This window comes from Coregonus lavaretus (assembly GCF_964263955.1).
Source record: "Coregonus lavaretus genome assembly, chromosome: 15".
NCBI classification, from domain to species: Eukaryota; Metazoa; Chordata; class Actinopteri; order Salmoniformes; family Salmonidae; genus Coregonus; species Coregonus lavaretus.
The window spans coordinates 6,964,702-6,978,838 of record NC_140002.1 but is presented as its reverse complement, the minus strand read 5'-3'; the positions used below and the strand labels follow the sequence as shown (position 1 = coordinate 6,978,838).

The 14,137-nt window shown below is 46.1% G+C and overlaps 1 protein-coding gene across 1 annotated transcript in view; it reads right to left on the bottom strand.

The window, feature by feature from the left end:
- The window catches only part of LOC311142054 (rap guanine nucleotide exchange factor 6-like), a 54,855-nt gene that overhangs the window by 14,120 nt on the left and 26,598 nt on the right, over positions 1-14,137 (bottom strand). The window contains exons 11-16 of the mRNA XM_084177604.1: positions 12,978-13,135; positions 9,075-9,315; positions 7,283-7,391; positions 6,822-7,105; positions 3,795-4,006; positions 331-454 (exon numbers count right to left, since the gene is read on the bottom strand). Of these exons, the coding sequence (XP_084033730.1) occupies positions 331-454; positions 3,795-4,006; positions 6,822-7,105; positions 7,283-7,391; positions 9,075-9,315; positions 12,978-13,135 (1,128 nt within the window). The remainder of the gene's footprint in view (positions 1-330; positions 455-3,794; positions 4,007-6,821; positions 7,106-7,282; positions 7,392-9,074; positions 9,316-12,977; positions 13,136-14,137) is intronic.

Below are 14,137 nucleotides of genomic sequence, written 5' to 3'. Positions count from 1 at the left end.
ATGGTGGCAGAGAGAGAGTAGACAGAGGTCACCTCTAACCACTGATACCACTGAGGAACAGATATTATGTCATCCCCCTAATGGGTAAAGGTATAGTGTGATAGTTTGGCAATGAAGCCCCTTTTCTACTTACCAAGAGTCAGATGAACTCTTGCTCTATGACTTTAAGGTTAGGATTGGGGGAGGGCCCATATTCATAAAGCATCTCAAAGTATGAGTGCTGATCTGGGATCAGGTCATCCGAGTCCATGTAATCTATTTCAATATTATCTAAAAACCTAAATCTGTGGTTAAGGGCTCCAGTATGGGGCCAGGGGAGAGAGTACCCACCTCTGTCTAAACATGAGAGCTGGGTCCATGTTGGCTGAAGTCATACGGACCACGTGACGGATCTCCTTAGCAATCATCCTTAGCTTTTCAAAGTTCACCAGGCCGTCTACGTGAGAGTCATTACCTGTGGGGGAAACAGTCAGTGAGCTTTTCTTCACCTTCATTAAAGGGGCAATCTATGATTAGAAAAAAAAAAAATAAACACAGCGTTCACCCCCCACCACTTGATTTGGTAAATATCTGGGGGATAAGGCTGGATATATGTAACCACTCTCAACAGGTCGACTCTCAAACAATGTTTTCTTCAGCCTGTTTTAATTGGGATGCATTTAAGAGCCGAACGCTGGTTTCTGATCTAGAAGGGAGTCTGTTACTTAACGTGGATCTGTTGATGTGTTCTCACAGCTTTTCACTTTAGATGGGAGTGACTGATTTACTTCTCACATCATTATCCAGCATCTACACCCCTGCTAGTACCATGTGATTAATGGGTTCCCCTGCTAGTACCATGTGATTAATGGGTTCCCCTGCTAGTACCATGTGATTAATGGGTTCCCCTGCTAGTACCATGTGATTAATGGGTTCCCCTGCTAGTACCATGTGATGAATGGGTTCCCCTGCTAGTACCATGTGATTAATGGGTTCCCCTGCTAGTACCATGTGATTAATGGGTTCCCCTGCTATACCATGTGATTACAATGGGTTCCCCTGCTATACCATGTGATTACAATGGGTTCCCCTGCTATACCATGTGATTACAATGGGTTCCCCTGCTATACCATGTGATTATAATGGGTTCCCCTGCTATACCATGTGATTACAATGGGTTCCCCTGCTATACCATGTGATTACAATGGGTTCCCCTGCTATACCATGTGATTACAATGGGTTCCCCTGCTATACCATGTGATTACAATGGGTTCCCCTGCTATACCATGTGATTACAATGGGTTCCCCTGCTATACCATGTGATTAATGGGTTCCCCTCTGTGCAACACATCCCACTGTGAAGGCAACATGATGAAAATCATCATCATCAAATGATCCGTTTCCTGTTTTAGTACTATACCATTTATGGACTTTTAACTTCGCATAATCAAGAAACCTCCGTGTCTGTTCTAACTTGTTCTTATTATGGGATGGCAGAAAGGGAAGCAGAAGGAGGCGATAAGAGAAGTAAAACCTCTTGAGCAAGCTTGAGAATGACCACTGTTTCAGATGAGCATGGGGAAGTGGAAAACCCAGGCCCATATGGAATCCACCCAGAAACAACATGTTAATGACCCCTATATGGTATGAAAGCATTTTCCATCGTAGCCCTTTCCACTCACAGGCCATGACATCCCGTATATGAATAAAAAAAATAGCAGATTCTGTCATTGATAAGCGCCTATATTGGAACGTAGTGGCTGTACAGTAACATGCTATACATGACGTCAGAGCTCTGGCTCTGCGCTTCACAGCGCTGTATGGGTTTTAACTGACAGCTGTTATAAACGTGAGCACAGCACGCGACAAAGAATACGCCCCCATCCCTCCCGCTAATTGGGTTACTTTTGCACATTCGTTGTTGTCTGAGATGGAAATACTGTAAATCAAGAGGAGTCGATGTGTTCTGAAAGATGAGACGTTGAGTATTATAATAAATACCTCTGATGTCATACAAGCAAACCACACACCCATAAGTCCAAATGTGCGCTTCACATTTCCATATTTGAAAACGCATGTCATTTACAGTATCAAAAGCACCTTACAGTTGAAGGCTTTTTGCTTGAGTCATAAAGGTGCATTGACATTACTTAGGAACTGTGCACAGTTTGGAGGTGTGTAGCCACTTGGAAACACCAGCTAGAACTCTCATTCAAACCCTTGTAATCGTTTTTTTTTCTTATCTTGCACATACTCCAAAATGTCGATGAATATTCTTATCATGTTACTGAACATTTCCAGAGTATTTTCATACTTTGTTATTGACAAATGCTGTGAAAAGTACAGTAAATGTAAAATTCACATGAAATCAACAGTGTAATTTGGATTCAGTCTTGTGTCAGTTGAACTGTTGTGTCCTCACCTTTTGTCTGACAATTTCCCCATAATCTCCAGTGCTCTTTCAACACGGGGGCCCCTCAGGGGTGCGTGCTCAGTCCCCTCCTGTACTCTCTGTTCACCCATGACTGCATGGCCAGGCACGACTCCAACACTACCATTAAGTTTGCCGACAACACAACAGTGTTAGGCCTGATCACCGACAACGATGGGACAGCCTATAGGGAGGAGGTCAGAGACCTGGCCGTGTGGTGCCAGGACAACAACCTCTCCCTCAACGTGACCAAGACAAAGGAGATGATTGTGGACTACAAGAAAAAAAAAAGAGGACTGAGCACGCCCCCATTCTCATCGACGGGGCTGTAGTGGAGCAGGTTGAGAGCTTCAAGTTCCTTGGTGTCCACATCACCAACAAACTATCATGGTCCAAACACACCAAGACAGTCGTGAAGAGGGCACAACAAAGCCTATTCCCCCTCAGGAGACTGAAAAGATTTGGTATGGGTCCTCAGATCCTCAAAAGGTTATACAGCTGCACCATCGAGAGCATCCAGACTGGTTGCATCACTGCCTGGTATGGCAACTGCTCGGCCTCCGACCGCAAGGTCTACAGAGGGTAGTGCATACGGCCCAGTACATCAATGGGGCCAAGCTTCCTGCCATACAGGACCTCTATACCAGGCGGTGTCAGAGGAAGGCCCTAAAAATTGTCAAAGACTCCACAGCCACCCTAGTCATTGACTGTTCTCTCCGCTACCGCATGGCAAGCGGTACCGGAGGGCCAAGTATAGGTCCAAAAGGCTTCTTAACAGCTTCTACCCCCAAGCCATAAGACTCCTGAACAGCTAATCAAATGGCTACCCGGACTATTTGCATTTTTTATTTGTATTTTTTACTTATCCATTTTTTACTTAACACTTATTTTTCTTAAAACTGCATTGTTGGTTAAGGGCTTGTAAGTAAGCATTTAACTGTAAGGTCTACACCTGTTGTATTCGGTGCATGTGACAAATACTATTTTATTTTATTTGAATAGCTATGGTCATGCATATGCTTTTTGTAGTTCTTCTGTTAGAAACATTTCAATTTGGCCCTATCCATATAGACCAATTTTCACGAGTGTAAAGGGGTTAAACAGTAAGTCTTTGAAATGCTGATGCTACTGACTAATGGACATGAGAACAGTCTTTTGTCTGATGAGTGCCTGACTTAGGCATGATGTACGTTATATAGGCTAGTACAGCACACAGAGTATACTGCTGGAAGGTGCAACATTCTCAATAGAAAAACACTACTTTAACTATCTAAAAGTTCACCTTGTAAATTCAACATGATGACGTTTTGATCAATTAATCAGATATGTTTACAATGGACATGAGGAAGACATTTTAGGCGGGCACTGAGAAAGGCCTCCATACCTTCATGTAGGAAGGTGAGGTCCTTCTTGACAACAGGGAACAGGGGGATGATGGGAGGCTGCATGCTCTGGCTGCTCAGGACATTGCGGTACTTGGCCATGTTCCTGGATGGGTCGAAGATGTCCTGCAGGTCCTGGAACAGCTTGTCGTACTTACTGGGCAGCTTCTCCCACGATGACCTAAGACGAGCTATTGGAGCCAGATTCAGACCACTGTAGGGGAGGAGACGAGGGTCAGAGTTCAGGGGTTAGGGTTCAGACCACTGTTATAGAGGACCCAAGGAGAGATGGTAAGCCAGAATGGCCAATAGGGCAGCAGGTGCCCATCTCCTGTGTCTGTACCATGAGGCAGCTTGATGTACAAGTACACCCTGGACACGAACCTAGAGACAGGTTAGGGCTCAAAACTCTCATGTAGTGGCTTCCTTTTAATGTAACCTTTCCTTTGTGGTTTTCTGCCTTGGTCTCCATTCCTTCCTCCTCTCTTATCAAGGAAGTGGACAGATGAGAGGCGGCCCACTGTTAAACCTCATCGTCATCCCCTCCCAGTCTCTTCACATCAATGCAAATGAAGGACAGGAAGCAAGGGAAGGAAAGCACATGAGTATCGAGACACACAGAGACAGAGTGGACAACATATGGACCGCGGGAGCCCATTCAATCCTGCCCTGCCTCCCCCTCCCCCTCCTCCCCCCTCCCCTGGTAACGCTGCTCTAGAATGAGCCCCCTCCATGTTCTCTGCTCTGAAGTGGAATCTCCAGCCAGTAAGGTGTAATGACTGATCTGACTGATCTAAATCAAATCACATTTTATTGGCCAGATGCGCCGAATACAACAGGTGCAGACATTACAGTGAAATGCTTACTTACAGCCCTTAACCAACAGTGCATTTATTTTTAATAAAAAAGTAAAATAAAACAACAACAAAAAAGTATTGAGAAAAAAAGAGCAGAAGTAAAATAAAATAACAGTAGGGAGGCTATATATACAGGGGGGTACCGGTGTAGAGTCAATGTGCGGGGGCACCGGCTAGTTGAGGTAGTTGAAGTAATATGTACATGTGGGTAGAGTTAAAGTGACTATGCATAAATAATTAACAGAGTAGCAGCAGCGTAAAAAGATGGGGTGGGGGGGCAGTGTAAATAGTCCGGGTAGCCATGATTAGCTGTTCAGGAGTCTTATGGCTTGGGGGTAGAAGCTGTTGAGAAGTCTTTTGGACCTAGACTTGGCACTCCGGTACCGCTTGCCGTGCGGTAGCAGAGAGAACAGTCTATGACTAGGGTGGCTGGATTCTTTGACAATTTTGAAGGCCTTCCTCTGACACCGCCTGGTATAGAGGTCCTGGATGGCAGGAAGCTTGGCGTCCCGCTCCTTGAAAGCGGGAGCTCTACATTTTAGCTCAGTGCGGATGTTGCCTGTAATCCATGGATTCTGGTTGGGGTATGTACGTACGGGTCACTGTGGGGACGACATCATCGATGCACTTATTGATGAAGCCAGTGACTGATGTGGTGTACTCCTCAATGCTATCTGAAGAATCCCAGAACATGTTCCAGTCTGTGCTAGCAAAACAGTCCTGTAGCTTAGCATTTGCGTCATCTGACCACTTTTTTATTAACCGAGTCACTGGTGCTTCCTGCTTTAGTTTTTGCTTATAAGCAGTAATGAGGAGGATAGAGTTATGGTCAGATTTGCCAAATGGAGGGCAAGGGAGAGCTTTGTATGCGTCTCTGTGTGTGGAGTAAAGGTGGTCCAGAGTTTTTTTTCCTCCTCTGGTTGCACATTTAACATGCTGGTAGAAATGAGGTAGAACGGATTTAAGTTTCCCTGCATTAAAGTCCCCGGCCACTAGGAGCGCTGCCTCTGGATGAGCGTTTTCCTGTTCACTTATGGCCTTATACAGCTCATTCAGTGCAATCTTAATGCCAGCATTGGTTTGTGGTGGTAAATAGACAGCTATGAAAAATATAGATGAAAACTCTCTTGGTAAATAGTGTGGTCTACAGCTTATCATAAGATACTCTACCTCAGGCGAGCAAAACCTTGAGACTTCCTTAGTATTTGATTTTGTGCACCAGCTGTTGTTTACAAATATACACAGACCGCCACCCCTTGTCTTACCGGAGTCAGCCGTTCTATCCTGCCGATGTAGCGTATAGCCCGCTAGCTGTATGTTGTCCATGTCGTCGTTCAGCCACGACTCGGTGAAACATAAGATATTACAGTTTTTAATGTCCCGTTGGTAGGATATCCGTAATCTTAGGTCATCCAATTTATTCTCAAATGTTTGAAGATTGGCTAATAGGATTGATGTAAGAGGCAGTTTACTCGCTCGCTGTCGGATCCTTACAAGGCACCCCAACCTACGTCCACGATATCTCCATCTCTTCCTCATGCGAATGACGGGGATTTGGGCCTTGTCGGGGGTCTGTAGGATATCCTTCACGTCCGACTTGTTGAAGAAAAATTATTCGTCCAATACGAGGTGAGTAATCCCTGTCCTGATATCCAGAAGCTCTTTTTGGTTATAAGAGATGATGGCAGAAACATTATGTACAGAATAAATTACAAATAACGCGGAAAAACACACATAATAGTACAATTGGTTAGAAGGCTGTAAAACGGCAGCTATCTTCTCCAGCGTCATTATTTTATTGATAATGGCGCCGGAGAAGATGTGGGCTTGAGAATGACTCATTACACATTGGAGGACACAGACAGTAGGGAACACACACACAAAGCTCCCTGAGGATTGACGGCATAATGGACAACAGAAGCTCAATGTAGCAATACAAAGCCGAACCATAGAAGTCTGAGTTAACAAAATAACAAACCATAAATGTAATAACTGTACATTTTGACAAGCAATAAGTAGAAGGGACAGATATTTGATTGTGGGTACACTGATGCAATAAACTGCTTGAATGGAAACAGATTGAGAATAGAACAAGGAGTGTGGGACTGCTCTCCTGGTTTCTAGCCAGGCAAACACATCTGGTAGCAACGATGGAAGCCAGAATAAACCCACCTGATGATGGCGAACATGGAGTTGAAGTTCTTGCACTCTCTACAGTGCAGGGCGATCTTAATGAAGTGTTTGATGGTCTTCATCCTCTTCATGGCGTTGGGCTCCCTCAGGATCTCCGTGGCGACCCAGAAGGTCTCCTGGTTGATGACCTCCTCAAACTGCTTGAGGTGTGTCTGTTGGAGACCCCCCGAGGAATCCAGCAGCTTGAAGAGGTCGTCCACGTACTGAGTGGACTCAATGTTACGGAACAGCTCAAAGTCCCTCATGGAGAGCTGGGCGGCCACCTGAAGAACAACAAGAAGAACTTTATGAATATATAGAGACAGGAATGTTTCTAGTGCTGTACTGTATACAAGCCCTATGATAAACACACACACACAAATACAGAAACACACATACACCAAAGAGACAAACACACAAATACACCAAATAGACACACACACACACACACACACACACACCTCCACGGTGCTGAGCTGGAGCAGGGTGATCTGACTCTCCTTCAGCAGCTCCTGGGCGTCATCGTCTGAACACAACGTCTCTGTCTCCATGTTGTTCTTCAGGTAGTACCTGGGGAGGGGGACGGGGAGACGGGATATTAGCCGTTAGGCCTATACTAAGGATAATACCAGACAGACATCAGAAAACATTGTGTTGATTACAAAGCAGATTAGTCATTATTAAATTCATCATTATAAAATGTATTACCACATGAAAAAACGTAACCAAAATGCCACCATTATTGTATGTATTGTGCGTATATTATGTAAACTCCCTGGTCAACACCACCAAGGCAGCAGCAGCATTAAGATGCTGGCCAGAGAGGCCCTGGCCCCGACAGTGGTGATCCATTTAAGCCATACATTTCCCCCTGGGTGGGTGAGAGAGAGACATTTTGCCCCGATGCCCTTTTCTGGGAGAGCGTCCAAGAGCAGCACATTGGACTAGTGGTTCTTAATGGAGCCATAATGTGTCTATAGCCCTGCCAACGCCATCAGGAATGGGATAAATAAGTGATGGGTAGAGGGGGGTAGCTGGATAGCTGGATCCACTGGCCTCCTGGAAGGAGAGGGAGCTGGGGCTCTGCTGGCTGGATCCACTGGCCTCCTGGAAGGAGAGGGGGCTGGGGCTCTGCTGGCTGGATCAGGAGAGGGGGCTGGGGCTCTGCTGGCTTGATCACTGGCCTCCTGGAAGGAAAGGGGGCTGGGGCTCTGCTGGCTGGATCCACTGGCCCCCTGGAAGGAGAGGGGGCTGGGGCTCTGCTGGCTGGATCCACTGGCCCCCTGGAAGGAGAGGGGGCTGGGGCTCTGCTGGCTTGATCACTGGCCCCCTGGAAGGAGAGGGGGCTGGGGCTCTGCTGGGGCTGGAGCTGAGGCAGGACCTAGGGCTGGAGCTGAGGCAGGACCTAGGGCTGGAGCTGAGGCAGGACCTAGGGCTGGAGCTGGCTTGGGAGACTGGCCTGACTAAATGGTTGCATGGGCTTGACAGGAGGGACTGAGTGAGGACTGGATGGTTTCTGCTGGCTAAGCTTGTGTATCTCTGACCCAGTCATATCAAGTGGTCCATTATAGTTCAGTTGGTAGAGCATGGCGCTTGTAACGTCAGGGTAGTGGGTTCGATTCCCGGGACCACCCATACGTAAAATGTATGCACGCATGACTAAGTCACTTTGGATAAAAGCATCTGTTAAATGACATATACATTTAGTGTACAAAACAATAAGAACACCTGCTCTTTCCATGACATAGACTGACTAGGTGAATCCAGGTGAAAGCAATGATCCATTATTGATGTCACTTGTTAAATCCACTTCAAATCAGTGTAGATGAACGGGAGGAGACAGGTTAAAGAAGGTTAAGACTTGAGACAATTGAGACATGGATTGAGGAGCTGGGGGGACGGAGAGGAGCTGGGGGGACGGAGAGGAGCTGGGGGGACGGAGAGGAGCTGGGGGGACGGAGAGGAACAGGGGCGGAGGCGGCCATTTTAGCTGAGGCTATCTGAGAGGGCATTTCTAGGAAGGAAGAAGAGGTGGGGTAGGAAGGAATTAGGGGAGATGGGGAGCCTATGCTGTCCCTCCCTGTCACACTACAATCTAACCCATTTTCAGACCTGAGGGGAACTAAGGTGGAAGAAGTTGCACCAAACCACTGATACAGGGTCAGATCATCTTCTCCCATTTTCTATCCTCCTAATGGTTGAATGTTAGGATTGAGGTGGGCTAATCTGATCCTAGATCTACATTTGTTTTACCTGCCATTGAGCTGGAAGCGGTCAGCCAGCTTAGAGAGCTGGTCAGGTAGCCTGCGTTGTTTGATGACGCCCTCGGGACTGACAGACACCTCACAGAGGGAGTAGGTCTCCGGGGTCGCGATAAGGCCAAACTCGTTGACCACGTGAGTGACCACATCCATGGCCGTGGTGTCCTTACTGATGATGATGTAACAGCTCTGCTGGTCAGCCTTGAACACCCGGATCACCTGGTCTGGAATGTCTGACAGGTGGAGGAGAAGAACAGGTTTGAAGAGTTATGATGGACGGAATACCAGAACACATACGATTCCCCTAGATTGTGCACTACTTTAGACCAGGGCCCATAGAGCTCTGGTCAAAGGTAGTGCACAACAATATAGGGAATATGGTGCCATCTGTGACGCACATATCTGAACATGGCCGATACATAAACAGAAAAATCTAATTAAACGCATTCAAGAGAAAAGTGAACCATTTGCAACATTTAGATTATTGATTTAATCAGGGGAGCCCACTTGAGACCAGTGTCTTCATCTGCAATGGTGCCATGAGGACACAAATCAATACAACAAAACATAAAGAGAAACTACAAGACAGCTATAAACACATGACATCAGGTTATTACAACAAGTTATAATAGTCAACTGAAACAATTGCACACTTCAGTGAACTCATTTTACAACAGTTTTAAACTGCCCTATCGGCACCAGGGAACCCAGGTGGAATTTGCTTTGTAAGGTATTCCATAACTGTGGTGCGTTAAAACTAAAGGTGGATTTACCAAACTTTGTGGAGACAAGCGGGACCTCAGGAGTTAACCAACCCTGCCAACGGGTCTGGTATCTCATGTTTTTCCTATTTCAACAGGGAAGTGAGGTATGTTGGAAGCTTGTGGAACAGAGCTTTGTAAACAAGAAGGGAGTAATGAAGTGATCTACGGGACTTTAGTGACGTCCAGCCGACCTTCTGATACAGGATGCAGTGATGAGTATTAAAACTGTCACCTGTAATAAAGTGAAGGGCGCTATGGTAGACAGCATCCAATGGTTTAAGAGCAGTGGCTGCTGCAGTCTGGTAAATGGTGTCACCATAGTCAAGAACTGGCAGGAAAGTTGACTGCACAATCTGTTTCCTGCTGTTCATGGAGGCAAGATCTATTTCTAAAAAAGAAGCCCACTTTAAATCTAAGCTTTTTCAACTAGCTCATCAGTACGTATTTTTTAAATGTTAGATCTTTATCAATCCAAATGGCCAAAAGTAAAAAGGAAGGAAGGAAACAACCCTTGTGGCTAAAAGATATGCATGTAAGATGCATTTCCCAGTATGGCAAAGGGAACAAGCACTTCATACTTGCTCTGCTTGCACACAAAAGTGGTTGTGGTCCATTACACACACATCAGCAGGGTAAAACAATGAGGCATGAATAGTGGAGGACGACAAGCTGTATCGGAAGAGGGGAGGAGGTGAAGAGGCTGGAATAAAGGCATCACATCGGCAGTAGATAGTGTCTGTGACTGTCTGGGAGCAGTCACGCAGGGAGTCTAATGACAGAAAGAGAGACATCACTTCAAGAGGTAAACATAAAGAAAAGGTTGAATGGTCCTAGTTGACAGATGACTAACAGTGCACTGCTCCCTCTGTCCCTCCCTCCCTCCCCTGTAGAGTGAAGCATGCTCAATGGACTGTGAGACACCGTCATTATGGTAGCTATGTGCTTCTTAGTGGTGTTACCTTCACACTGGCTGGGCCCATAACTAGAACCCTCATCACTATTACAGCAGCAGGTTTAGCAGCCATAACCAATCATTTTCAACCTACTCAAACTAAAAGTGGAGGTGAGATGAAAATAAATGATCTGAGACTCATTAGCTATGATTTGTGATTAGGGTCTGGAGCAATCACAGGGTTCTCCCCAGGATTTTTTAACAAGGTGGTGCTGCTGAGTTTTTGAACACCTGTAACTGCCATTTCCTGCAATCTAGAGAAAAAATTGCCTTACTGTATGATAAGAAAACAAGGTGCCTCTCTTACATTCTTTGGGGAGAACCCTGGATCATATACTGTCCTATCATATGTAATCATTATCTTTACCCCCCCACCTGACAGGACCAATACGGACTTAACGGATGAGAGTGATCCCTGTGCCTCTCCGGGATGATTAATGATTAGCCAATCATTTATGGTGTCATGAGAGAGACAGAGTATAAACAGGGAAAGCCTCCTGGCTCCCGGGCTCCACCTAACGCCCCCCAGGCCTGTGTCCCGCTCACCATCACAGAACCACTAGATCTAAATCATACCTACAGCAGCAACAGTAGACAGGGGCAGAGCACCACAGCTAGGAGAGAGTGCAGGGCAAGGCATGGCACTTTAACACGAAGCTAGGGCTCCTTTAACAAACACACTCAGCCATCACTAAGAATAGGTCCCAATTAACTAAACTCATTTTGACCAGGTCTCATAAGGTGCTTTTTAAAAGTAGAGCACTATGTAGGGAACAGGGTGCCATTTGGGACGAAGCCAGAGAACACCACGCAGAGCCCAACTTAGACTGGTGTTCAGGACATTCGACACAGAGACAGAACTTAAAAGCTCATAAATGAAGGAGAAAAAACGATGACGACGACTAGGAAGCGTAAACGAAACATCTCCAAAACAAACAAACAGCCCAAATGATTCCATTCCAAGAAACCACATAGATACTTACAGTGGAAGCCCACGGCTGTGGAAGCAGAGAGAAGAGAGGGAAGCGAGAGAGAGAGAGGGAGGGAGAGAGAGAACAGTGGTTGGAAATATAAAAGAGACAGGATTAGAATGGCAGCTTTTTCCTGTGCGTCGTTGTGGGAGAAGTCAGCGGGGCAGAAGGACTTGTGTCATGGCTTTCACTAAAGCATCTGTTTACAATCAGATCAGTGTACTGGAGAGAGGGAGGGAGGGCATAGTGTGTGTGTGTGTGACAACAGAGAGCTGAGATCTGAGTCTGCCGCAGTGACTCGAGGCTGCATGCACGGACAATACAAACACAAGAACCCCCAGGCAAGCCTTCTTACACCCTACCAAAAGGCTAGAAGAATTACACTGTATTTAACTCCAAACTCCAGTTTTACCGTTATTTTATCCATTATTCACAGTGGTTGGTGGAGAAGAGAAACGCACTAATAGAAGATGATTAATATCTCAGTTTGCTTGGGGCTGCAGACTGGAGACTGGGCCCTCTGGCCGCTGGCTGCTGGCTACGTTGAATGGCAAATGGTCGAAGAGGATAAATCAAGACCATACTCTCCCCTACACTCCACCCCCTCTCCTCTCGCTGCTCTCCCTGGGGAGGACGCTTAGTTGTTTCAGTAATTATGGGGTCTGAAATCTGTCCGGGAAAAAACTGATTATAATTGATCAGCGTTTAATCCCTTTCATATGGCTCTAATTCTATTTAATGTCCAAGCTCTTGAAATGGAAATGCTTGAGAGACACAGAGAGGAGAAGCGGATCGCCTGTGTGTGTGTGTGTGTGTGTGTGAAGTGCTCATATTATTAATTATGTGATTAACCAGAGGGACTGAGTTTCTTCACTGGCCAAGCAGGAAGCGCTTTCTATCTCTGAGAGAAGTATTGCTCCATGAGTAATGACGGCTGTTTTCCCACTGCGCAGCTCCAGTTTTATCCCTATATAACCCAGTCTGAAGAGGCCATACACTTGAAAAATGAACAAGATAAACACGAATGTAAAGTGTGCCCATCTTCAATTGTTAATTGCCTCCGTGTAGTTGTGAGCAGTAGTCATTACCCAAACCGTGATCGCAAGGCATATTGGAGATGCTCTGGTTAACATGACAGTGGTGACATATTGCCCATCGGCTGCCCTGGTGGTGATGAGTGCTTCTGTGTGTGTGTGTCCATCTCTCACCTGCGGGGTTGGAGAAGTCCAGCACACTGGTGGCTGGCTGCAGCAGATCAGGACTGCTGGATGACATGCTGCCAGGGATGGGCATGATGACCATGCTGTGCCTACACTGCTTAGTGCCCACCATGCTGTCATCCTGAGACTGGCCCACGCCGCCATCACTGTGGCAGAGAGAGACAGAGAGAGGGAAGGGGGAGAAAGAAGGATTTAGACTGGATAACACTCAGGATTAGTGTCTGGATTAAGGAACTCCTGGCCCCAGAGCCTAATATGGATCTGCCTGGCCCTATTCAATCTCACTGCATGTGGCAACAGAAACAGTTGAATCGGCGTTCCTGGTCTTCCTGATATCCACACAGGTGTACTGCTATCATGGCAATCCTTTTATAGGTAGTGATGGGTACTTATGGGGATGGTTGACACCCATCCATGACAGATCACATGAATGATGCGGCTGATCAGCAGGGTGCACAGAAACACAATACAAACAGGCCCAGGAGTGTTGACACAGCACAGTGAGCACACACAACACACATCAATAAGACACACAGAGATACCTCTTGGAGTGATGGGTCTTTTTGCCAACACATGGCTAACCTTTGTTTAAGCAACTAAATGGCTGCTCTAGGCAAAAACATGACTGTAGTTACCTTTCTAGCTAATAGGCTATGCTAGAGTATATAATTGGAAGACGATGTGTAATGTGGGGAGCTCAAAATAATGGAAAACTATCCATTATAAAATCTTGATTACTTCTTCTTGCCATTATCATTGACCTGATGATAAGACAAGATATGTGAAAAATAATAATTGCTAACGTATGATGGGGGTTCCTAGGTGGCCGGTTTGCCTGGGAGGGGGTCCCTGGACAGGAAAAGGTTGAAGGCCCCCTGCCCTAATTGACTGCTTCTGCACTAAACACCCCTCACAGGTGGGAAAAGGAAAAGGGACGGGCTGACGTGCAAACCAATATTTAGGCCTAGGCCTAATTTCTGAATTGGTTAACATTAGATAAAGGTTAGGGTTTGGGTTATGATTAAGGTTAACGTAAGGGTCAGTTTTAGATTTTTGGCTAGTCGTGCTATCAATGGGATGCTGATCAGAAAAGTTCTCAGGTGGACTGAATGAGTGACACTTCTAGGCCACTTCTCCCTCCAATAACA